We start from the raw sequence: 27,917 nt of genomic DNA, 5'->3' as shown, positions 1-27,917 counted from the left end.
AGATAAATGTATATTAAGCGTTATCATATATATATTATATATTTTACATGAGTTTCTCTTTCCTATCATAATTACATATTTATAATTACTAATTTTTTTTTATCATAATTATTAATTTATGTTTTAATTTTTATTTTATTTTATTTCTCATATAAATATTTTTTTCCTTAATTTTATATAAATATATTTTTTTAACACAAATTATATAAAATATATATTATCTTATTAATAAATAAATATTAATTTTTATATATAAATATTTATAATATACAAAGAAAAAAATATATACTTGAATGAAAGATAAAATAATAAAAATATTAATTAGAAATAAATGAATAATTATAAAAGGAAAGGTAAATTAGTAAATATGGAAGGAGAGATAAATTAGTAATTATTATAAGAGAGAATTTAATTATTATTATTATTATTAAAAATATTTATACATAAAAATAATATAAAAATAATTATATTAATAAGATAATATATATTTTATATAATTTGTGTTAAAAAAATATATTTATATAAAATTAAGGAAGAAAAAGAATATATATTTATATTAGAGAATAAAATAAAAAAACTAAATTGAAAAGATAAATTAATGATAGGAAAGATAAATTAGTAATTATGGAGGGAAATTTGATGAAATGGTCCTCATAAGTGCCTTAATTCTAAAAAAGGTCTTTGCAAAATGGGTCTTTTTGCACTGCGAAAAGTTTGAAATACCCTCGCGCGCCTGATTTATCGCTCATTTACGAGAAATTTCATTAACGCGTTTTAGATGAAAATGCGTGAATGAAATTTCTCGCATTTGATATTTTAGAAGTTATCATATTCTGTTTTCATATATTTTACACAATTCTCGTATATACGACTGAATGGACTACGAAAGAAGACAACTAGGGTTTCATATCGATCTACAATAGACTACGAAATAAGACGATTGAAGAATCTCTACGACTGCGATTCTACAAGGAATAGAAAGAGATAAATGAAACTCGTGGTAGGAATAGTGGTTTCAAACAAGATGCAGAAATCAGTAATGGTGGCGTTCGACATGCTCTTTCATCACAAACTCTACAATCGTTACATCAAGAGCACCTCTAAATTCATGGCTCGCGACAAGCAGAATCAGTGTAACATATATGTTCTTCAGTTAAGAACTATATATTTATTATTTTCTTTTATAGTTTTCCAAACTTGAAGATGTCAAGGCGACTGTAACTTTGAATGGGCAGTTAGAGATTGTCGGTAGGGTTATCAAGGTAAGCATCTACTAATAGGTAATGGATTATCTAAATATATATTTTGTTGTTTTTAGAGCTAACATCTCAGTATTTAATCCAAGTTTCATCAGTTACTGATCATGTTGGGGTGTAAAACTCAGGTGTCAAAGCAACTGATTTTGATGATGACGATGGTGGTGGTCTGGTGAGTTATGAAAGTGGTGGTAATTTATAGAAAATTGAAGTTACTATTACCAACTCATGCAGAAGCTTGATAGGAGTGGCACCGCAACAAGGTTTGTCTCTCTGTTTTTGTTGTATTCTGAAACATATTGTCTTGTTAAAAGAAGTTAATGTTGATTTCCATTGTGAAAATCTACATTTGTTATGTTTGCAAAAAATTATAATGATCTTGAAAATATTCTAATCACAATCTCTTTCAATTCTTGGTGTACCAGCGCTAAATGGAGTAGCTTCAGGTCAACATGGTGGTCAACATGTTGTTATCTTACCCTTACCTATGAATGGACATGCTGCCATTTATGCTGCACTTCTTCCAACAATTGTGGTGTCGGAGCCTATTGGAATGCCCAGTGAATGTCTCCTCTTGAAGAATATTTTTGATCCGACCATGGAAGTATTTTTTTTTTCAAATCACTTTTTTGTTCTGTTTTGAGACTTGATTTTACAACTATGTTGCAGATGGACCCAAAGTATGATTTGGAAATCAAAGATGATGTTGAGGCAGAATGTTCCAAATATGGTCCAATTCTACATATTTATGTTGACAAGTATGTTTATTGATGCATTTGATATCGGAAAAGAATATGCAGGAGTATTATTGAATTTAGTTTACTTTAAAACTTATTTGATGATCCCCAATTCACTGAATACATGAATAGTGTTGGTTATGTATTTCTTCGATTAGAAACCATTCAAGCTTCTGCAGCTGCTCAAGAAGCAATGCATAAGAGGTGGTTTGCACGCAAGATGATCTCAGTACTATTTTTGGTAAGCCTCTTTTTTTATCATGTTTTTATTGGTAATTTATTTAATCCTGCCAAGATAGTGTATGCCAAGTTGTTGTTGTTGACATTAATTTCAGATGAAAGCCATTGAAAAACTTGTCAAGGGGGGAAAGAAATTGACTTAGACGAACTTCAAGCAAGAGCAAATCAAGCTCAGATTCAGAAGGTATTATTTATCTATTTTGTGCGTCTGTTTCATGCTTTATTAAAAGACTCGAGAAAGAGGAGGAAGATGACTAATTGCTCTTTCTTTCTCAATATTACAAAATATCTAGACTCGAACTAGATATATCCTCTATAGCTGATGCCTTGTGAACCAGGAACTAACTTATATAGAAATTTGAAGGCTCTATTCATTCAAAATTTTCCTTGATTTTAATGCAGTGTAAGAATTTATTGTATCTATCTCAATTTATTTTTTACTTTACAAAGGAAAAGTTTATATTAGCATATTCTGAAATTTATACAGTATTGGTACTCTTCAAAAATTTATTTGCATAGAAAAAGATCTTTAAAACAAAATAATATGGTCTAAAAATCCTTCCAACTAATAAATATACAAAGATGCAAATACAACGGTAGAGTAATAATATGGAAAGAAGGCAATCAGAACGAGTGTGCTCAGGCACATGTATTCACAGACCATAAATCATTTGTGAACTCAATTGCTTGGGCTCCTCATGAATTCGGGTTGTGTCTGGTTTGAGATCTTCAGATGGAAACATCTCAATTTTCACTTCTAGATCCGACGGTGATTGGGATAATTCCATGATAGAGCATGCTCATCCTGTAGGAGTAACATCAGTTTCTTGCGTCCCTTTTGTTCAGAAGCTGGTGTCTGGTGGATGTGATAATACTATGAAAGTATAGAAGTTGACATCATCTGGATTATGGTTTTGATATGGACTAGTGTGGGGAAGGAAGTGTAAATGTAATTATAAAATCAAGTACATGTAACCCAATACAAATAATGTCCTAAAAGACATAAGGTCTTATAATTGAAAACACAATTGAATTGTGGATAAATACAATATTAAAGAACATATTGAAGAAATGTACATGCTTCATAATTTATTTCATTTTTCAGAACATTTTTAGCTATACACTCAAACGCAATTTCAACATTCAAGCCATCTTTTGCAGAAGTCTCAAAATAAGGTATGTTACCCTTAGAAGCGAACCATGCCCTTACTTTCTTGCCTAAAACCTGAAATTCAGAGAGCAATATGTATACAATGATCAGTAGCCAAAATAAGTCAGGATATATTTTAAGTTATTTTCTGATGTCAAAAAATGACTCAAACATATCACCCTGTTGTTTCCACCATCAACATCTAGTAACAAGTCTAGTAACAACAGAATTTTCTGGAATTAAAGTCCTATTATTTCTATATGCAATACTATCTTCTCCTATCAATTCAATCCTATCATTTCTATTATGAATATGCATATCGTTACAGTATGAATCCCCAATAGAACTATTCTCATATAATTCATCAGCATGTGGAAAAGAACTCATACCCGATGATGTATTTGGCATAGAATTAATAGGCGCATCTTCTCCATTGTTTAGGACTTCATCCATGATTTCTGGCTTCTGCTTCCTGGGATTGGTAAGAGATCTGCGAGTTCGTCTATCAGACCTAGCCTTGCTGCTTATCGACGGCCCCTTTAGCACCTTCTTAGATCATCAAGGCAGACTTGAAGGACGCCCCTTGCCCGAGTAACTACACTGGACGGGCACGTACCAATCATTGGAAAGATCAAGCGCAAACTGCTTAATCTTCAAAGGAGCCACAAAGGTTGGAATTCTGCAGCAAAGGGTGGGCGCAAACAGCACGATTGGAAACCAATCGCACCAGAACAAGGGCTTAAAGATAATTGCTCAAACAAGAAAGGGTTTAAGCAATTTTGGAACGGTCTGTAGCTACGAAAGCTTCCTCCAGACCGAACACTTGATTCAAACAGCGAGAAAGAAGTTCAATGGAGACCTACCTGCGCCTCGTGATGTGGTTTGATATCTCAACCGATCTCCGAACTAACCTGTAAACGAAAAGTGAGAAGAGGAGGGCGACTGACGCCGATTCGACGTCAAGTCTCTGCAAAAGGGGGTTTGACGAAATGCTCCGGTCAACGGTAAGAGAAGATGACCGCGACCGTTCCTTGCACAACAGAACACGTTCCAGAGGGCGCATGACAACCGATCGAAGGTGCTGGAGGATGGCGGCCGACTTCCGATGTAGAAGCGCGGTTGCGGCGATAATCCGTGTCGTTTGTGTTGTTCGTGCCGATCGTGCCGATCATGCCAATTGTACCGATTGTGCCGATCATGCCGACAACGACCTAAATATCATATTCAAAAACTATAATCGCGATTTCTCCCGATTCCTCCGTTCAAATTGAAATTCCTTCGGTCAGATTATAGGGGAGAAAGAGACGCACCTGCTGGAGAAATTTGAGATCATTCCGACGTCAGAAGCTCTAGCGCACAATTAGTGTTTTTGATCCAAGTCAAAAAGTGATCTAGCACAAGCCTCCGAAAAAAAACTGAGCGGAAAAACTGAATTATGTAACTTTCGGTTTTTCTTCAAAGGGAAAAACTGAAGGTATTGCAATTAAATTTCGGTTTTTCTTCAAAGTTAATTGCAAAACTTTGAAGAAAAACCGAAAGTTAATTGCAAAATTTTCGGTTTTTCTCTCGGGTATCTAAACCGAAAACTTTACAATATCTCTCGGTAAATACCCAATTGTTTTTAACGAAAGAGTCAATACCGAGGAATGGCGAGAGTCACCTAAACTTTCGGTATTGAGTCTATACCGAAAGATATAGGTTCAAAACCGAGAGTTTTTACTCTCGTTTTTTACCCCCTTTTCACCAATGATATATGTTTCATATATATCTGTTACGACTTGTTTCGTAAGATGTGTTTTGAGTTCAAGAATCAAGTTCTTGATCTATAAGACCGGTGGAAATTCTACAATCAAAGGGCAGCGGAAGATTTTCGATAGAGAATTTGGGGGGGAAGGGATAGAAGAATCAAGGGTGCGAAGAGAATTACTGTTGGTCTATACCAAACAGTCCATAATAATAATAATAGACGAATATGGGCGAAGTCACATCTTCATCATTCTATTCATGGGTCCTTGGGGAAGAAAGATCAGCCTTATATAGGTGATGTCTTGCCTCAAAATATTCGGTTACAACAATAACTAGAAAATAACAGAATTCAGTTTGTAAAGTAGAAAAAGAAAGCAAAACAAAATAATAATACAACAAAACAGAAATATGGCCCATGTGCACACTAAGACCGAGACCGGGTGCCGAGGAACGTTGCTGGAATTTATTCTAGGACCAAGGCCTTGATTTTAGACCCTAACATTATCTCCCCCTTCGAAATTCGTCGCCCTCGACGAAAAAAACCGTGGTCTGCCGAGTCTACCGAGCCTCTAATGCGCATGCTGAATATTTCAAAGAATTCGGTCGGACTTAAGCAAGTCCAGCAAGTGTCGGAGTCTTAGGACCGCATTTCTTAGAAGCCTTCGGTCTTCCTGCTCCACGACCAGTCCTTCCTTCGGCCCAGCACGCCAAGTGCAGCAAAAGGGCCATCTTTCTTCCGGGCATACTCTAGAATGTCTTCAAATAACCAAGCCCAGTCCTTTATCCAGACCAGCAACACATGCACAACAACATAGCCATGTCTTCCGACTACCTTCCTGGCTGGTGTTCGGTTGTTGGGTTGCTGGGTTAGCCCTTTGATTATTTTTTGAAAATTTTCAGCAACGTCTTCCAAAACAAGTGAAACACTTTGGCATTCGTTCTTGCTGTTTATTTGTACCGTGGCAGCAACATTATGATTTTCTAAGGCCTTTTCTAGCTGGCTGTCTTGTATTATGTTGACCCGCGACCGAGGGGCACCTTGCTGGACCGAGAAAGTGTGCAAGATAATGACACGTTCGTCCCTTGTCTCAAGCACCAAAGGTGGATCATAAAAATCTGATTCTTGGACGGGTTCTTGAACGCTTTCTTGGACTTCTTGATGATTAGGCGGGGCCATGAACAATCTGGATTTGCACCTATGATTGGGCTCCCAATTATCATTGCAAGTATAGCGCCGGTCTTCCTTGGGATCGGTTGTCCGGTTTGTGCTCGGCCAAACCGTGTTAACAATGCAAGGCGTGGGCAGCAGCGGCGGTTTGGTGCTGTACAAGGGCCTGCGACCGAATCGCAACAAGAGATCTTTCTTGAATTTATGCCACGTCAATGCTTCCATATGATTGCGATTCCGCAAATATGATTCATTCCACGTTCTTGCCTCTTTTGAGAAGTGAGTGCGGACAATGTCCAGCTTTGTGGCATCATTCGTCTTGCTCTCCCTAAATATTTTCTCGGCAAATAAGAGCCAGCCCTCCAAATCAGTCCCATCAAATTCAGGAATATCAATATTTGTGAGCCGGGTTGGAGGAAGGTAGCAAGAAGCAATATTATAGGGTCGGGTGTGGGGATCTTGGCCATTATTTAACGCACCTTTTTCAATGGCTGTCAAGCTTTTTCCAGCATCATACCTTCTGTCCATATTTTGCTGAAAAGTATTGTGAAAGGCAGCTTGTTCGGTCGAGTGCTGTTGTAGGGCAGCATTCATGGAGGCATATTGTTGGGTCAGCCCTTCGAGTAGGGTCTTAAGATCATCCATCTTTGCTGCTATCTGGTTTCTTTCATTTGAGAATCGTCTTGCTCTGATACCAAGAATGTTACGACTTGTTTCGTAAGATGTGTTTTGAGTTCAAGAATCAAGTTCTTGATCTATAAGACCGGTGGAAATTCTACAATCAAAGGGCAGCGGAAGATTTTCGATAGAGAATTTGGGGGGGAAGGGATAGAAGAATCAAGGGTGCGAAGAGAATTACTGTTGGTCTATACCAAACAGTCCATAATAATAATAATAGACGAATAGGGGCGAAGTCACATCTTCATCATTCTATTCATGGGTCCTTGGGGAAGAAAGATCAGCCTTATATAGGTGATGTCTTGCTCCAAAATATTCGGTTACAACAATAACTAGAAAATAACAGAATTCAGTTTGTAAAGTAGAAAAAGAAAGCAAAACAAAATAATAATACAACAAAACAGAAATATGGCCCATGTGTACACTAAGACCGAGACCGGGTGCCGAGGAACGTTGCTGGAATTTATTCTAGGACCGAGGCCTTGATTTTAGACCCTAACAATATCTTATAACCATTGTCTGTTTTGGTGTATGAGTAATTGAAGTTACTGTTTGAACTCAACGTTCGATCAATGGAAAATAGGATACTGGAAAGTTTGTAATATATTGGTAGGACTTTGATTTGATATTAGCTATTTCCATTACTTTAGATCCACAATATAAGTTTCAATTTGTGGAGTTTTGTTTCAAGAAATGTTACCCAGACAATAATTCTATTAATACCAGTAAGGTTCAAAACTAATTGATAACTCTTTTTAATGAGTGTGAAGATAAGTCTTCTGGTGCGCCTTCTTCATCCAAAGGGGGTCTTTCTAAAAAAAGGTTCATCGTTACATCATAATGTGGCACGTGGGTTGTTCACGGTAAAAATATATTATTTTTTAAAGGAATTGTTTTAGTTCTCTATTTATACCTTATTCGAATGATTAATATATTTACTGTTAACTTAATATAGGAGTTTGATTCTTTTGAGAGTGACATACTTGAAGTGAAATCAAAAGACGCAATTGGATAAGTACCAAGAGGAACTAAGGGTTGGTAGGATCTCCAATATTGAAATATTGAAGTTTTGGAAAGCTGAGCAATATCGATATCCACAGATTGTTGTTATGGATCGTGATGTGCTTGGCCTTCCGATATCCACAGTAGCAGCGGAGTCCGCATTTAGTATTGGAGGGAGAGTATTAGATCAATATCGAAGTAGTCTTAAACCAAATACCGTAGAGGTACTTATTTGCAATTGAGATTGGATTTACAATTTAAAAGGTTAGTTGATTCATTTATGTGTAATTCGTGTTTTTATATGAACTTATGTTTATAAGATTAAATTTTAGAATCTAGTGAAGTGAGGATTGAAAAATTTACTGAGGATATTACAAGAGTAAGCATTGATCAAGACACGTCTTCACTTGAAAATGCAAATAATGTTGGTAAGTTAAAATAGTTTTAGCCTTTTAGGATAGTTTTCAAATAAATTTAATTTTAAATGTGAATATTTGTTAGGAAATGTTTCTACATCCTAGTGGGATGAGAATGTTATATTACAAGTTACAACTTACAAGATGAAGATATCATATTTGAGACAACTCGATCGAGCTGGATGTAATACATTTCTTTGTGTAATGTTTCTTGTTATAACATTGATGCTTATTTTTGTTATGTACTTATGTGGAGACGGGAGAGCATTGTTTGTGTTAATGGGTGAATTTTTGTTAACGTGTATTTACGAGTCCGTGTACATGAATTTAAAGAAATTTTGTGTTTTTCGTGTCGAATCGTGTCGTGTATACATTGACCCAAAATTAGTTTCGTGTATAACGGGTCGTGTTGTGTCGACCCATTAATAAATAGTTTTTGTTTGGCTTAAAAGGGTAGACACAATAAGTTTAATGGGTCGTGTATGGGTTGACCTATAATGGATCGTGTACGATGAAGTACACGATACTAAACACGAGCCGTTACCCGAATTGCCACCCTAATTTGGATGGTATATTTTGTTCCCTTATCAGTTCAAAGATATAATTAAATATATGGTGCAAATTCATAGGTTGTTTTGAAATTTATTCCAATAAATTCTAAATCTTAACATTTTAGTTTATATGAACTCCCAACATTTAGATCCACATACACACAAGACTCTGAAGTTGTTAAGCCAAAGATTCATGTAATCTTATCAGTTATCTTATACCTTATTTGAAAAAATTAAAAATAGACCTGAAACAAAATTGTTAAAATTAAGAGTTGATTAAAAATGGTTGGTTATTCGAATAAAAAATATATTTTTAAATTGTAAAAGCTTAATTTAAAATAATATTTGTTATAAATTATTGTTATTTATATATAATTAATAATAGAATTAAAATAAATAAGAATTAAATTATAAAAAATATTATATTTACACAATCAATTAAAACAATTAATTTTATATTATTAAATTATTTGTTAAGAATTTATAAATATAAACTCACTTTATTTTTATAAAATTTTATTAAATCAAATAATTAAAATAATTTATAAATTCAGAAGCTCATAATATTTGACACAGTTTTATGTTGTACTTATTTACCAATAAAATATTGCATATGTTTAACATTAAATATATAACAATGTCAACTAAAAAATATAAATGCAACTTTATAGGTTCCATCACAAATATCAAAATAATTCTCAAAATAATAACATCTATTAATCTTCAAAGTATTAAGAGCACAATCTTCTACAATAGATATGATCCTTAACCACCCTATCATATATGTTCTATCTTTAAAGACTTATGATCAAATCATGAGGTTTTACTGAATTCTTCCGTGAGAATCCCAAGATTGACGATAAATGCATCACCACTTAGCCTAGTCTTCAATCAGTCAAACCATCTGCCTTCAACATAGCTATAGAATAGTTCGGCATTTTCACGTTGTTTTAAAACCAAGACTTTGTTCGGTTTCCTCGTGAGCAAATTCAAGTTCTTCTAAAAGTGGTTCTTGTTTTTTGAGTTTCAGATTTCTGACTTGATATTGATTGCCATTTCTTCTTATAATCTACATAGATCTTTTGTTGTTTTAGAATAAAATCTAAGGAAAGAGAGTTTTAGAATATATACAAAATACAAAGAATTCAAAACAAAATAGTAAATCATCGTACCTTTTGAAGTACTAGCTACCGAAGAAATCGAGCAAAATCCTGGTTTCAAAACAACGTAAATATGCAAGCTAATCAATGTCATTGATGAAGGAAGCGAGACTAATTAACTAATCAAAGATTAGGCTAGATGGCGATGAAATAATGGTCTATCTAGGAATCTCACCGAAGAACTTCTACAAACCACATGATTTAATATGTAGTCATCGAAGAACCTCTTCGATGAGATGAATGAAAAATAAACTCCTAGACTATGAGATAAAATATAAAATGAAATGAAACCGAAGAAGAAGAACTTTCTAGAGAAAAAAATGCCTAAAAGAAAACGATGCGACTACTGTGAGAAATGAGGGATTAGTGTGAGGGCGGCGCCCCCAACATTAGGGTAATTTTAGCATTATGTTCCTTATGCATTTATTTATAGATGAAATTTTGATAACAAGTAAATTGATATTTGTGTGACGCCCTACAAATATTTATTATATGAATTAAGCCCATTTGTGCTGATGTTTTAGGAATTAAGCCCATTATTATTATTATATATATATATATATTAAAATACAATTGGGAGACAAGTTCATGAGACGTTGAAAATGGGCCGATACACGGGTTATCAGGTCACTAAGCCGATTGCAGCAACTCTTTATCCCCATCATTGAAGATCCGAATTTTATGTGTTTTGACCATTGCTCGTGTTAGGATTTATGTAAAATTTCCTCCTCGCATTTAACAATTGCTTAACATTTCTATAAACAGTTTGAATATTCTTTACAAAAATCTATGCATACTTCATTTAAGCTTCTTCAAATTGGTTTTATATTTTGGAATTTTCTAGATGGAATCTATTGATTGAAATGTTTACAATCAAGGAAGTATTATACAATCAAAGAACTATCTCCAATTTTACAAAAGACAATTAAAAGAAATATTGTCTTTTCTTTAACTATAATTCAGTTTATGGTTTGAGATTTTGAAATACTTTGTTGGTTTTGTGTTAGAGTGAGTGTAATATTTCAATGGAAATGTAAGACTGATTTCAAAATTGTTTCTAATTTTTGTAATTTGTGTTAGGATAGTTCTAAATGCATTATTTAAGTTGATTTGAAGATTAATTTGATAATGCATTCAGTTAAAATTTACTTAATTTGAATATTTTATTTTTGATAAGATACGATTTGTATATTTTATGATAGATAATGATTAAATTATCTAATGATCTTAAATTTTGTAATTTGAATTTCATATATCATCTAGATTAAGTGATTTCAAAATTTGTCAAATTCTATATAGACTATGTGTCATTTGGGATTGTGTAAATTCAGCTGCACAAAAACAAAATCAAAATAGATTGAAACTCAATTTGAGTTAAATGCAAATTGCAAAAAAAAAAAAATTAAAATATTTTAATTTGTCCATAGTTCAATGTGAATAATAATCTTCTAGTATAAACTTGGTAGCTAAAGTTAAAAGTTTAGGGTTTCTAGTTTAAGATTTAGGGTTTAAATGTATAAAAGATTTGCAAACATTGTAAGTTTTATTATTCAATATAAAATTTGTAATAAATATTATAATGATGAAGAGATTATTCACTAAAAGTACAATGAGAGAGACCAATAAATAAAATGAAGAAGGTGTTGTCTAATAAGAAAAAATTAGCTAAAAGAATTTAAAATATAATGTTTGTTTTACTACTTGTAATAAATAATTCTTTAAATGGTTATCCTTTTATGCCAATGTTATTATATTGTTCTATTTTATAAACATAAGTTGATTTGTTGTTTCTTGTTGCATCTTGAAGGACCACAAATACAAATGAACAAAACAGGTTATACTTAATTAGAACAACTTTGTTTTAACAACTTATATTTACTTAATGCATTCCCCTATATCTTCATCCTTATGGTTTATATAACATATCTGAAACATTTGATTTAGATTGGTAGTTTTTGTATTTGAAAAAACAGATTCACAATACCTTTTGATAAATACATTATATAAGGCTAAAATCTTGATAAATATATTTTTTTGTAAATTTACTATTACCCTCAAAACAATCCATTTTTCTCTTTTGGATTGTTTTCTATTTTTGAATTTATTCTTTTTCAGTGTGGCTAGTGTATAGAGATTAATTTTATGAGATTAGTTCATTTTGGAAAAAAAAATGGAAGAATGACTACTATCATGAATTAATATATATTTTTAAATTTATTAAATATCTATAAATATAAAATTCATTTATGAGTTAGAAATTTAATTGGGTTGAATTGACGCTTAAAAGAATGATTAAATGTAAAAACTTTTCAAATATTAAGTTTTGGATAATATTACCAATTAAATTATATAAAATTCTATTTTAATATAATATTACTCATGGTTTATTTACTAATTTAAAAAATAAAATACTAAAAAAACACATAAACACATGTTGAGTTTATTTGCATTTTTTATAACTATATTAATTTTGACTATTTAGTGAAAATTGATATTTATCAAAAATATATATATATATATATATTAATAAAAAAAATTAATATAATTAATTAATTATTAAATATATAATGTTTCAATTTATATTTTTATAATAATAAATAAGTCTCAAATTTTCTTAATCATTTTAAAACTTAACATAATTAGTTAAATATATTTTTAAACATATATAATTTTTAAATATTTTATTAATTTATCTCAAGTTATTTTTTTTTTAAATTATTTTTTATGACTTTTTTTATTTAAATATTTTTATTTAATAATATATTAAAAAAATATATATATATATAATTATTATTTTGTATTAATAATAACATTTATTATTATTTTTATTTAATAAAAACAATTTTATAGTATAATACTTTGTGTAAAATTATACATATATAAAAGACAATTATAAATTAAAATAACAATTTTTTATTAAGAATTTAAAATATGTCAAAATATAACTTTTTTTTAATTTAATTATTTATTAATATATATTACATATTTATTATATTTTATGGATATATATATATATATAATTAATAATTTTAAAATATAAATATTAAAAGACAAAAAATAAATAAGTTAAATATATTTAAAAGAAAATTAATATTAATAATTTTTAAAATGAAATTATTTAATTTTTTATTTTAAAAATATTAATATTAGTTCCCTTAAATATTAATACTATTTTTTTATCAAACTTTCTACTAAATATTTTAACTTTTTTATTAATCAACCATTTCATTTCAAGTTTATTCATAAATTTAATCAATTTCTCGTCTAGTGATCTTATTTAAACCAACTTATCGAATTATATATTTTAACCACCAATCTATTTTTTTTCCACGTAACACTTCGAATATTTTTAATAAAGTTGAATTTATGTGTAAACATAAACAAATTTTTAATTGAAAGTAATCATAAATTTAGATAAATATTAAAATAAACATTCTCATGATCATTAAAATAAACAAATAACTACAAAATTAGGAAATAATGAGTATTATGATCCTTAATAGGGGATAATGAGTATTATGATCAATTTTACATACAAAATGTTAGAAACTTTATTTGTTGACCTAAAAGATATTATAATTTAACATATTAAAAACAAATAAGTGCATAATGTAGAACAAATTTTAAAACGAATAAAAAATAATTTAATATATAAGTTAAAATGACAATATTTTATTAGATGACTCAATGTTTAGTTTGAACAATTCATCTTCACAATTACACTTTAGGTTTAATTCGTCATTAAACCATAAAATGTATAAATACTTGCATGGATTCTTAATTAACCGGTGAAGATTTAAAAAATATGCAAAAATTATTTAAAAAATAATATGATCATTATTATGAGGTAACGAGCATTATAATCAATTTTAGATATAAAATGTCTAAACATTATTGATTGACCAAAAGATATTATAATTTAGCATATTAAAAATAAATATGTGCATAATGTCAAACAAATTTTAAAACGAATAAAAAATAATTTAATATATAAGTTAAAATGACAAAATTTTATTATATGACTCAACTTTTAGTTTGGACAAATCATCTTCATGATTACTTCTTATGATAATTCGTTGTGAAGCCATAAAATGTGTATAAATTATTTAAAAAATAATAATGGAAAAAATTGTATTTGTTACCTTTAATTCAATGTTTAGGAGTTTCGACATGAAAGTAGTTAGACTTTTGTGTTCACTTTTGTGATATTAGTAATGAAAAGATTTGATTTTTAAGAGTAAAAACTAATATAAATTCATTAACTATCAACATTTTTGAGATGCATAATATCATAACAGGCACAACAGTTATATATATATATATATATATATATATATATATATATATATATATATATATATATATATATATATATATATATATATATTCTCGTATTGGCTAGATATGTCTTCAGAAAAGTCTATAATTTATGAGAAGTTGGCCATCCTCATAAATCATTATAAAAAAAAGTTTATGATTGTATTAATAAAAAATAATACTAATATTATATATATATATATAATAATGCTTAAATTTTAAAGTGTCCGAATTGATGGGTCGAGAGCTGTGGTTAATTTGGATATATGTGAGAGTAAATGGATACTTGAGTCCCATTGTGGGTTGACCCGTCCATAAACTTAAAACGGTTAAAAATAAAATAAAAAATGCTATTTGTATGTTTTGAACTTGCAACATAACAAAAGAAATACAACCCTTTAATCAACTAGGCTAACAACACTTTATATTTAAGATTTAATACAAAATTCGATGAACGCGGGACATTTTAACAATAAAAGTTTAAATTTTTAACTAACTAATCTATATATATAATGGTCTTTAATTTTTAAAGTGTCCGGATTACCGGGTTAAGAACTGTGGTTAATTTGGATATATATGTGAAAGTAAATGAATACTTTGGTCGGATTGTGGGTTAACCCGCCCATAAAATTAAAAATGATATTTGTATGTTTGGAACTTACAACCTAACAAAATAAGTACAACCTTTTACCATGTGTGATTGAGATGTGGTTTGCCGAGGGATAATAGAATGGTATCATTTGAAAGTGGTTAAACAAATATGAATTAAATATTTGATTGACCAAAGTGTGAGGTCACGATGCTAATTATTAAAAAATATGAATCAAATTTTTAATTGACATAGTGAAAGTGTAAAGTCACGAGATGAGATTCATTCGGAAAAAAATATGTGAGAAAATAAGTTATTTTATTGAAGTGAATAAAATGTGAAATGAGAACGGTTATATTTTTATTTTAATATATTATTCTTGATTTATTAAGAATTTTAAACATTGAATAAATATTGTTATAATTTTGTAATTTATTTTGTTTTTATTCTTATACGGTGCATCGCACGAAAATTTTGCTAGTTTATATAAAATCAAGCATCCCTCAAATTATTTAGTAAATTAAAAAAAATAAAAACGGAAATTAATTATGCGTTATCATATATAGTGTATATATATTATTATTTATATATATATATATATATATATATATATTTTCCTATCATAATTACATATTTATAATTACTAATTTATTTTTTCATCATAAATATTAATTTATCTTTTTTAATTAGTTTTTATTTTATTTTATCTCTCATATAAATATATTCTAAAAAATATATATTATCTTATTAATAAATAAATATTGATTTTTATATTATTTTTATGTATAAATATTTATAATATACTTAATGAAGAAACAATATATATATATATATATATATATATATATATATATATATATATATATATATATAATAAAAATATTAATTAGGAAAGAGAAATGAATAATTATGAAATGAGAGATAAATTAATAATTATTATAAGAGAGAATTTAATTATTATTATTATTTATATTATAAATATTTATACATAAAAATTATGTAAAAGACATAGATGTTGCAAACTTGCATTATGCTATTTTTTTTTATATAATGATATATAAAAAAACTGTAATTAAGAAAAATTATTGACGTAAAAGTTTTTTATCATTTTTTTTTACAAAATTATCAAAACATTTTAAGCTTTTTAATCTTGCCAAATTTACTAACTCTTCTAAAAAAGTCTTTATAGAAATTTTAAAATCAAAACACTCAAAAAAAATATGAAAACCATGAGCCATATTAGAGCAATATATAAGGTATAAATATTTGCATGATTCTTCACTAAAGTAACGAAGATTGAAAACGTTGACTTATATTATAAGAGAAAAAAATAATTGTAATCTCGTTAAATACGTTAAATCAAGTGACATATTAAAATGTAATCAAACACATGAAACTGATAATCTTTTAATGTTTTGTAATCTTCATACAATCATACCTCATAATAATGATAAATCAATAGAAAAGAAAAATGAATGATCTTAAATTATACCATTTTAGTAATGTATTCAAGATTTACGGATGTGAATCGAATGAGTTCATTGCAAAAAATATTTCACCGTCATAATATATTTCTCACTCCCTTATAAATTACAATTTAGTACAACATCTTATATTGTAGGAAAAACAATATTTTTATATTATATAATTTTAGACCCGTGGGACGATAATAATTTTGTCTAGTTCAAGCTATTTTATAAATAAACTGAAGAAGAAAACCAAATAAAGATAATTCGATCCAATTTTTTTTTTAATGATTTTACTAAGCAAAAACACATTTTATCAATTTCTTATGTACAACCACTATTATCATTCTAGTCTTATATCATTATATCTCCTTTAATTTTTTATCCTCATATATATACCACCACCCATGACCATTGTTATATACCAACAATAATGATCATTGTCATTTTAGTCTTATACTAAGAAATTTTAATCTCATATATATACCACCACCATTTTTAAATTCGCATTAGGAGAGATTCGAATTCATGGTCTCATATATGGGATGTGAACCCCGTATATATACCACCACCAATAAGCATTATCATTTTAGTCTTATATCAAGATATTTTAATCTCATATATATACTACCACCATTTTCAAATTGAAAGATTCAAACTCATGGTCTTATATATGAAATGTAAACACTTTGATCGCTAGACCAATAATGATGGTTGATTTCAATTTAAAATTTTATATATATATATATATATATATATATATATATATATATATATATATATATTTTAGTTATGTCTTAACCATTTGTTTTAAATATGTGGTTATATATATAATATATAATTATATAAATTATAAAATAATTAATATAAATTATAAAATAATTAATAAAAATATAAAATAAAGAAATATTAATAATAATAAACAATCTTTAATAAATATGAAATGTATTATATATATATATATATAATATATATAATATATATATATATATAATATATATATATATATATATATATATATATATATATATATATATATATATATATATAAAAGATGAGAGAAAATATAATTATATAAAAATAAATTAATTACGAGAGAAAATAAAAATAAATAAGAAAGAAAATTAATATATAAATGATGAGTCATAACATATAAAATATATTAATTATTAGAAATATAAAATTAATTATATATATATATATATATATATGAAAAAAATACAAACGAAAATTAATTAAAAAATATTATATATATATATATATATATATATATATATATATATATATATATATATATATATATTACATGAGTTTCTCTTTCCAATCATAATTACATATTTATAATTATTAATTTTTTTTTATCATAATTATTAATTTATCTTTTAATTTTTATTTTATTTTATTTCTCATATAAATATTTTTTTCCTTTAATTTTATATAAATATATTTTTTTAACACAAATTATATAAAATATATATTATCTTATTAAAAAATAAATATTGATTTTTATATATAAATATTTATAATATACAAAGAAAAAAATATGTACATGAATGAAAGATAAAATAATAAAAATATTAATTAGAAAAAAATTAGTAATTATGGAAGGAAAGATAAATTAGTAATTATAAAAGGAGAGATAAATTAGTAATTATTATAGGAGAGAATTTAATTATTATTATTATTAAAAAATTTTATACATAAAAATAATATAAAAATAATATAAAAATAATAATTTTTTTATTAATAAGATAATATATGTTTTATATAATTTGTGTTAAAAAAATATATTTATATAAAATTAGGAAGAAAAAGAATATATATTAATATTAGAGAATAAAATAAAAAACTAAATTGAAAAGATAAATTAATGATAGGAAAGATAAATTAGTAATTATGGAGGGAAATTGGATGAAATGGCTCTCAATTAGTGCCTTAATTCCAAAAAAGGCTCGCGTCTGCTAATATTTACAAAATGGGTCTTTTTGCCCTGCGAAAAGTCTGAAATACCCTCGCACGCCTGATTTATCGCTCATTTACGAGAAATTTCATTAACGCATTTTCATCTAAAATGCGTGAGTTGATTAACACGTTTTAGATGAAAATGCGTGAATGAAATTTCTCGCATTTGATATTTTAGAAGTTATCATATTTTGTTTTCATATATTTTACACAATTCTCGTATATACGACTGAATAAACTACGAAAGAAGACAACTAGGGTTTCATATCGATCTACAATAGACTACGAAATAAGAAGATTGAAGAATCTCTACGACTGCGATTCTACAAGGAATAGAAAGAGATAAATGAAACTCGTGGTAGGAATGGTGGTTTCAAACAAGATGCAGAAATCAGTAATGGTGGTTGTCGACATGCTCTTTCATCATAAACTCTACAATCGTTACATCAAGAGCACCTCCAAATTCATGGCTCACGACGAGCAGAATGAGTGTAACATATATGTTCTTCAGTTAAGAACTATATATTTATTCTTTTCTTTTATAGTTTTCCAAACTTTAAGATGTCAAGGTGACTGTAACTTTGAATGGGCAGTTAGAGATTGCCGGTAGGGTTATCAAGGTAAGCATCTATTAATAGGCAATGGATTATTTAAATATATATTTTGTTGTTTTCTGAGCTAACATCTCAGTATTTAATCCAAGTTTCATCAGTTACTGATCATGTTGGGGTGCAAGACTCAGGTGCCAAAGAGGATGATTTTGATGATGACGATGGTGGTGGTCTGGTGAGTTATGAAAGTGGTGGTAATTTATAAAAAAATGAAGTTACTATTACCAACTCATGCAGAAGCTTGATAGGAATGGCACCGCAACAAGGTTTGTCTCTGTTTTTGTTGTATTCTGAAACATATTGTCTTGTTAAAAGAAGTTAATGTTGATTTCCATTGTGAAAATCTACATTTGTTATGTTTGCAAAAAATTATAATGATCTTGAAAATATTCTGATCACAATCTCTTCCAATTCTTGGTGTACCAGCGCTAAATGGAGTAGCTTTAGGTCAACAGGCTGGTCAACAGGTTGTTACCTTACCCTTACCTATGATTGGACAAGCTGCCATTTCTGTTGCACTTATTCCAACAATTGTGGTGTCAGAGCCTATTGGAATCCCCAGTGAATGTCTCCTCTTGAAGAATATGTTTGATCCGACAATGGAGGTATTTTTCTTTTTTTTTTCAAATCACTTTTTTGTTATGTTTTGAGACTTGATTTTACAACTATGTTGCAGATGGACCCAAAGTATGATTTGGAAATCAAAGATGATGTTCAGGTAGAATGTTCCAAATATGGTCCAGTTCTGCATATTTATGTTGACAAGTGTGCTTATTGATGCATTTGATATTGGAAAAGAATATGCAGCAATATTATTGAATTTAGTTTACTTTAAAACTTATTTGATGATCCCCAATTCACTGAATACATGAATAGTGCTGGTTATGTATTTCTTCGATTCGAAACCATTCAAGCTTCTGCAGCTGCTCAAGCAGCAATGCATAAGAGGTGGTTTGCACGCAAGATGATCTTAGTAGTATTTTTGGTAAGCCTTTTTTTTTATCCTGTTTTTATTGGTAATTTATTTAATCCTTCCAAGATAGTGTATGCCAAGTTGTTGTTGTTGACATTAATTTCAGATGAAAGCCATTGAAAAACTTGTCAAGGGGGGAAAGAAATTGACTTAGACAAACTTCAAGCAAGAGCAAATCAAGCTCAGATTTAGAAGGTATTATTTATCTATTTTGTGCGTCTGTTTCATGCTTTATTAAAAGACTCGAGGAAGAGGAGGAGGATGACTAATTGCTCTTTCTTTCTCAGTACTACAAAATATCTAGACTCGAACTGGGGATATCCTCTATAGTTGATGCCATTGTAAGTAGAATTGCTGCTCGCGATGCCTTGTGAACTAGGAACTAACTTATATAGAAATTTGAAGGCTCTATTCATTCAAAATTTTCTTTGATTTTAATGCAGTGTAAGAATTTATTGTTTCTGTCTCAGTTTATTTTTTACTTTACAAATGAAAAGTTTGTATTAGCATATTCTGAAATTTATACAGTATTGGTACTCTTCAAAAATTTATTTGCAAAGAAAAAGATCTTTAAAACAAAATAATATGGTCTAAAAATCCTTTCAACTGATAAATATACAAAGATGCAGATACAACGGTAGAGTAATAATATGGAAAGAAGGCAATTAGAACGAGTGGGCTCAGGCACATGTATTCACAGACCATAAATCATCTCTGAACTCAATTGCTTAGGCTCCTAATGAATTCGGATTGTGTCTGGTTTGAGATCTTCAGATGGAAACATCTCAATTTTCACTTCTAGATCCGACGGTGGTTGGGATAATTCCATGATAGAGCATGCTCATCCTTTAGGAGTAACATCAGTTTCTTGCGCCCCTTTTATTCAGAAGCTGGTGTCTGGTGGATGTGATAATACTATGAAAGAATAGAAGTTGACATCATCTGGATTATGGTTGTGATATGGACTAGTGTGGGGAAGGAAGGTGTAAATGTAATTATAAAATCAAGTACATGTAACCCAATACAAATAATGTCCTAAAAGACATAAGGTCTTATAATTGAAAACACAATTGAATTGTGGATAAATGCAATATTAAAGAACACATTGAAGAAATGTACATGCTTCATAATTTATCTCATTTTCCAGAACATTTTTAGCTATACACTCAAACGCAACTTCAACATTCAAGCCATCTTTTACAGAAGTCTCAAAATAAGGTATGTTACCCTTAGAAGCGAACCATGCCCTTGCTTTCTTCCCTAAAACCTGAAATTCAGAGAGCAGTATGTATACAATGATTTGTATCCAAAATAAGTCAGGAAATATTTTAAGTTAAATGATTCAAACATACCACCCTGTTGTTGCCACCATCAACATCTACCTTGTTTCCTAGGACCACAAATGGAAAGTTCTCAGGGTCATGTGGGCTAGCCTAAAAGACCCCAAAAAATGAACAAAATAGTTAGTTTAGTAAATTTATGAATTTTGTAACCAAAATAGTTAGTACATGAAGCAAAAACGACTTCATCACATTAACATCATAGACGAGAACACAACAATCAGCCCCTCGATAAAAAGTCACGCCAAGTCTTTGGAACCTTTCTTGTCCTACTGTGTTCCATATCTGTAGTGATTGATTACTATACTAAGAATATTGAGAAATTAAATGTATAACAACTTGTGTAATAAAAATTGGAAGTAGAAGTGAGACATTTAGTCCATCATCAAACTGACATTTCCATGTTTAACTTATTAAAAAAAGAAAAATGAATAGAAATTATCATCTAGCCATTATATCAAGTATATAGGACCATATTGGCATATTCAACATAAACATTTTGTTCATTGCAAATCATTAGGTGTTTGAATCCCGTTGTTAAACCCTAAAGAAAATGACACGAAATTTAACCTCATTATCCTTTTGTGGCCACCAAATACATTCTTTTAATGTGTTTTAGGATCTTGAAAAAAAGAATCTAGTGTTGACATTACATACCAATTAAATAATCCAATCAAAATCTAATAGTGAAGAAAGCTGACCTGCAAAGTGAAGGCTCTGCCTTCAAACTTCAAACTGCTGAACTTCTTTAGTAAGGAAATCAGCTCCAATGGTAGCCTTATACTGATTGTTAAACTTACGATTCACATACCTACAGAGTCGAAGCAATAAATAAAACACTGGACAAAGAAATACATCCAAGAACTTCAACAAAAGAAATCATCATCAGAATGTAGGGCTCCACGTGATTCTTATTGATTCATCAATGACGTCTTCCCGACCTACCAGAAGAAGATGAAAGATATATCCATGTCAGCAAATCCAAACCTCGAACCTTAATATACAAACGAAATCAAAAGTTGAAATTATACAGACGGGCATGTTTTGACAAAATTCAGAAAGTAAATGTTTCAGATCTACAAGCAGTCAACATGATATCTCAAGTAAATGATTCGAATGGTTGAAATTGTAGGTGTTTTTAGGTCTTACCCGCTGTTGCCGAGAATTATAACCTTGAGAAGCATACGCCACTACCACCACTATCGATTTCTGCATCTTGTTTGAAACCACCATTCCTACCACATGTTTCATTTCTCTCTTTCTATTCCTTGTAGAATCGCAGTCGCCAGGGGCAGAGCCACGCATGGGCTAGGGTGGGCTCCAGACCCACCTAAATTAAAATATTAAAATAAAACATTATATATATATATTTTTGACATGACTCTTAGCCCAGTTGGCTATGTAACTAAACTATGAACATGAGGTTAGGTGATCAAACCCTAGCCTCACCTTTAATTATATTATTATTTATTTTAAAATTATATTTATATAATAATAGTGTTTTATATTTCTTAATTTTAAACTATTTCAAAAATTTATAAGAAAGTATAAATTAATATTAATAAACAAGTTAAAATAGTTAAATTGGTTTGATTCGGTATTTAAATAAAGAATTTGATATCCCTGCTCAAAACCTAACAAATCTCCTAGAATTGATGTTGATGTAAGTTCTCTTAATTTGATCCAGCATTACGTATTCCGATATAGAAATATCTTTTTAATCAAATGGATGAAATTAGACGAGCTTATATCAAAATGGGGTCATATCAACCTATTAAGGATGAGTACCCGCCGACCAAATTTGGAAATCAAAATCGACGGTTCCAAAGTCATTAGTTTAAGAAAATTACTTGGTTAGAATATTCTCCTTTGAAAGATGCTGCTTTTTGTTTCCCATGTTTCTTGTTTGAACATAAGCAACCCCAAAAACCTACATTTACAATAGATGAATTCAAATATTGAAAGCGAGTTAATGATGGAATAGATGCTCTTTTGTTATGCATATAGGATATAATATTTCACCACATAATAAGGCAATTGAATATCTTGATAATCTAATGAATATCCTTGTCATATTGACAAAGTACTAAATGCATAGTCTTTAGATGAAAAACAAAATAACAGATTACGGCTTACAGTAACTATTGAAAACACTCGGTGGCTCACTTTGCAAGCGTGTGCATTGAGAGGGCATGACGAGTCTCCATCTTCTAATAATCGTAAAATTTTATTGAAAAAAAAAGCGCAGCATAGAAAGTTAAATCTGAGATACAAGTTGGAGTCAGCCCCACGTAATTTTTCATCCTGGCTCCGCCCCTAGCAGTCGTAGAGATTCATCAATCGTCTTCTTTCGTAGTCTAATGTAAATTGATATGAAACTCTAGTCGTCTTCTTTCGTAGTCTATTCAATCGTATATGCAAGAATTGTGTAAAATATATGAAAACGAAATATAATAACTTCTAAAACATCAAATGCGAGAAATATCAAATGCGAGAAATACCAAATGCGAGAAATATCAAATGCCAGAAATATATCATTCAAGCATTTTCATTTAAAACGCGTTAATCAATTTACACATTTTAAATGAAAATGTGTGAATGACATTTCTCGTAAATGAGCGGTAAATCAGGCGTGCAATGGGTATTTCTGACTTTTCGTAGGACAAAAAGTCCCATTTTGCAAACATTAGCAGGCGCGTGCCTTTTTTAGAATTATGGCACTTATGAGGGTCATTTCATCAAATTTCCCATTATGGATATGTAATTATAATAGAAGAGAGAAACTCATATAAAATGTATAGAGAATATGTGAACGCGTATATCATGTCACCTAGATTTTTTTATTAATCTTTATTATATATATATATATATATATATATATATATATATATATATATATATATATATATATATATATATATATATATATCCAATACTAACCTAAAATAATAAAAGTAATAGAATATTAAACAAAAGAATTTCCATTTTACATCAAATACTAAACTATTGCTAAGTTAAAGCTAACTAACTAATAATAAACCTAATTACATATCCATATATATCATATCAACAACAAAAAAAAACATATAACTGAATTCCATTAATTTAAATATATATATATAGTAATCCAAAATATAATTAACTTAGAATCTGATAATAAAATAGTAATACTAATAAAAAAAAAACATACAAATAATAATAATTAACAAAAACTCCATCTTACTTTAAAATTTTCAAAAATGTTTTCATCTTCCTCTATCTTTGATTTCTTCAATCTTTAGAATCACATCCTTCAATTCCGACCTTTTTCCGGCGTCCGTTTCACAACAATTTGCTCCGATAATCAGAAGTTTCATCATCTCCTTCTCTTCCTCCGCCGTCGCCTTCATATCTGGATCGAACAATTTCGCCGTCGAATTCTCCGATTGTCTCTTTATCGAGCTAACCCAGTTTGTCAACTCTGCATGATGATTTCCACTCTTTCCTTGCGTCATGTTATTCGCCGGAAACTTTCCTGTTAATATCTCTAGTATAAGTATCCCTAAGCTCCAAACGTCGGTTTGTTTCGTGATTCGGCCGTGTTCTGCGTATTCCGGTGACTTGTATGCTACTAATAGATGCGGTGCTTGATCTGGATTAACCGCAGGGACGAGTGCGTAATCCATTAACATCGGTTCGAATGAATCGTTTAGGAGTACGTTTGATGATTTCAGATGGCCGTGAGCGACGGATAAACTTGGTAGTTCTGCATGGAGGTAAGCTAATCCTTTAGCCATTCCTTTTACGATTTTCAGTCGTGTCGGCCAGTTTAGTCCTGGCTGTTCTTCGTTATGATTGCCTGCATAATGATGATGTAAAAGCTTGTAAACCCTAATTAGGGTTTAGGTTTATGATTTAGGGTTTGAAGTTATGATTATGAATAGATACCGTAAAGATGACGGGCGACGCTGCCGTTTTGGAAGTAATCGAAAACTAGAAGTTTTTCTTCTTTTCTGTAATAGTAAGCAACTAATGGTAGTAAATTGGGATGTTGAAGCCGTCCGATTCTTCTCATATGTTCGTGAAACTCTTCTCTACTGATGGCAGTCATTTGTTTGAATCTCTTCACCACTACAGCTTGTCCATCCATTAGCAATGCCTTGTACGATGATCCAAAATTGCCGCTACCAAGAACCTCAGCCGATGCCCTAAGTAGATCTTGTAAATCGAATCTTGTTCGATCGTCTTTTAAGAATGATAATTTCCCAGCTTGTTCTGCCTTTCTGCTGTTAGCTGATCCTCCTCTGCCGCTGCCGCCTCTGCTCATTCCTCCTGATACTGAACCGCTGTCTCCGTATGAATTCCCTCCTGTTCCGACCACTGCCACTGTGCTGCTTGCTCTTCCGCTTTTCTTGCTGCTGTAGGATGATGAATCTACTTTGCCTAATGTTGGCGTTCGATCCTTTTTCTTTTGATGTAGGACGGCGATTATTAAGAGAAGGAACCCTAGTGCCAAGAGACAGATGAAGACAATGAGTGCTATTTTCCATTTTGGAGTGGCTCCACATACCAATTCTAATGGTTTCCCACATAAATCATTGTTTCCTGTAAAGCAGGAGACATGCATAGAGGCTATAGAAGGAGGAATTGGACCCTCCAAATGGTTGTATGAAACATTTACAAGGGTAAGACTCTTCTGCTGTAAATTAGGTATCCGACCAGTAAACTGATTCCCTTCAATCCTCAGCTCCGTTAGCTTCGGCAACTGAATAACAGATGTGGGAACAGGACCCACAAAGCTATTATGGGAAAGCACCAATTTTTTCATGGAACCCATCCCAACGAAGGCATTGTCAGGTATTTGGCCTGAAAACTTGTTCCTATTGACAAACAAAGACTTCAACGACCCAAGCCTTCCAAATTCCGGCAAGGGTCCATCGAGGCTGTTGTTATCAAGCCTGATTGTTCTCAGTCGGGGTAAACCCAAGAGCGTATCTATATCAACCTTTCCGGATAATCCCATGTGTGGGAGCTGTATTCCCCAAACTTCCCCGTCATAGCAAAGGATGCCTTTCCAGCTTGCCACGCTTCGTGTCTTCTTGTTACCCGACGAATATGAGCACGGGTTAGGACCTGATCATAGTGAAAAAATCAAATCTTTTTGTTTAGTTCAAATGATATAATCATTTTGTTGAATTTGTTTACCTCCATCGGATTTCCAGCTGTCGAGTTGTGTGCCAATGTTAGTTAGGCCAGACTTGAACGTCATAAGAGTATCTAAGGTGCTGGGAGCAGCAGCCCGCACCTCTATTTTAGCTTGATCTGTTGTTACAGTTGTTAATAATATGGTGGTGGCCGACAGCAGAAGAACACGCAACAGGCGCACAAGCAAGGCTTGCTTGTGCGCGCCCATTAAAGGATAGAGCTGCGGTCTAAAACAACAACACACACCACCAAGAAGAAGAAGAAGAAGGCTTCCAGGCCTCAATGATCATAAGTGGTATATTGAAAATTGATTTGATAATTAATAAATGTACTACCAGATGAGGATGAAGATGATGATGGTATGATGAAGATGATCATTGTGGATCGATTATGAATATCAGAATTGTTGGATTTTGATTTGGGTTCCTTTCTCTATCTTCTGTTGATCTTAATTCCTCAAACTCAATGCATGCCAATTAGGAAAAAAGGAGAAAAAACAACCCGGGAATGGTTATGGAAGGGGGGTTAAAGAGAGATTGAGATCATTGGGAGATAAGAGAGATTCAGAAATCTAAGGATGGCCTTTGATTCTTTCAATGGTTTGTTTATTGCTTTTATTTCAAACCCCATTATCAAACTATTTTACTTAATTGGACAATTAAAAGAAAAAAACACTTCTCTCCAATCTATAATTAAATACCCTCTCCTAGCTTCTCTCCATATATAAATATATAAAAATTTAATATAAAATACAAATAGAAAGCACTAAACTCATAGTTTGTATGCATTTTACCATCGCCGTCTATTGAGTCAAGGATGTTTGTACTATTTTTCCTTTAAGATTTAAGAACAAATAGTTGACTAAGAACAATTTTATTTTGAGGGGGTGTGTCGGGCTAATTAGGTTGTGCTAGGTTACCCATTCATTAGTTTTTCTTTTAAATTAAGAATTTGCTTGTAAGTTGTTGAAAAGTTAGTTTGTGGAGATCGTGTATTGCTTTGATTGAGGGTTGAGATCTTGATCTATGGAAGAAAGCTCATAATCTTTCGATTTTGAAAGTTTCTCTTTGGACTCATCAAGTGAGGGAGTTGCTAGGAGATCGATTTAGATGTGTGAACGTGATAAAAATGATCTTCCATGACATCTCTTAGGCACAAGTTAAAAATAAAAATAACGTTATTAACTCGATATTTATTGTGAGTGTTACGAGGGTATATTTTTACAATTGCATCATACCAATGATAGATGACATCAGTTTTGACTTTATAAGGGTTGATAAGAAATGTGTATTGGAAATTCGTTTATACGTTGATGAGGTGGAGGCGACTATCATTGATAGTGGTAGTGATAAGGTCTCGACAATTTTAATA

General features: G+C 30.3%; 3 protein-coding genes and 1 pseudogene across 3 annotated transcripts; 2 read left to right on the top strand and 2 right to left on the bottom strand.

Annotated features, from left to right (window-relative positions):
• Positions 1-1,039: 1,039 nt before the first annotated feature.
• On the top strand, positions 1,040-2,376 carry LOC124943255. The gene is made up of 6 exons (XM_047483794.1): positions 1,040-1,133; positions 1,385-1,447; positions 1,682-1,860; positions 1,926-2,014; positions 2,126-2,234; positions 2,329-2,376. The coding sequence occupies exons 1-6, from the start codon at positions 1,040-1,042 to the stop codon at positions 2,374-2,376; spliced, it is 582 nt and encodes a 193-aa protein (XP_047339750.1).
• A 16,426-nt stretch (positions 2,377-18,802) lies between these two features.
• LOC124943254 (RNA-binding protein 39-like) lies at positions 18,803-20,176 on the top strand. Its single transcript, XM_047483793.1, has 7 exons — positions 18,803-18,929; positions 19,000-19,058; positions 19,129-19,243; positions 19,476-19,654; positions 19,726-19,814; positions 19,926-20,034; positions 20,129-20,176. Exons 1-7 carry the CDS (start codon positions 18,803-18,805, stop codon positions 20,174-20,176), a joined length of 726 nt encoding a protein of 241 aa, XP_047339749.1.
• Positions 20,177-21,115: 939 nt separating this feature from the next.
• On the bottom strand, positions 21,116-22,546 carry LOC124943253 (annotated as a pseudogene).
• Positions 22,547-24,607: 2,061 nt separating this feature from the next.
• LOC124943252 (pollen receptor-like kinase 4) lies at positions 24,608-27,267 on the bottom strand. The gene is made up of 2 exons (XM_047483792.1): positions 25,290-27,267; positions 24,608-25,200 (listed from the first exon to the last, which is right to left on the bottom strand). The coding sequence occupies exons 1-2, from the start codon at positions 26,362-26,364 to the stop codon at positions 24,608-24,610; spliced, it is 1,668 nt and encodes a 555-aa protein (XP_047339748.1). The 5' UTR covers positions 26,365-27,267.
• Between the last annotated feature and the right edge of the window lie 650 nt (positions 27,268-27,917).

The sequence above is a fragment of the Impatiens glandulifera genome, chromosome 6 (assembly GCF_907164915.1).
Source record: "Impatiens glandulifera chromosome 6, dImpGla2.1, whole genome shotgun sequence".
Lineage (NCBI taxonomy): Eukaryota > Viridiplantae > Streptophyta > Magnoliopsida > Ericales > Balsaminaceae > Impatiens > Impatiens glandulifera.
This window is presented reverse-complemented; position numbering and strand designations above follow the sequence as displayed.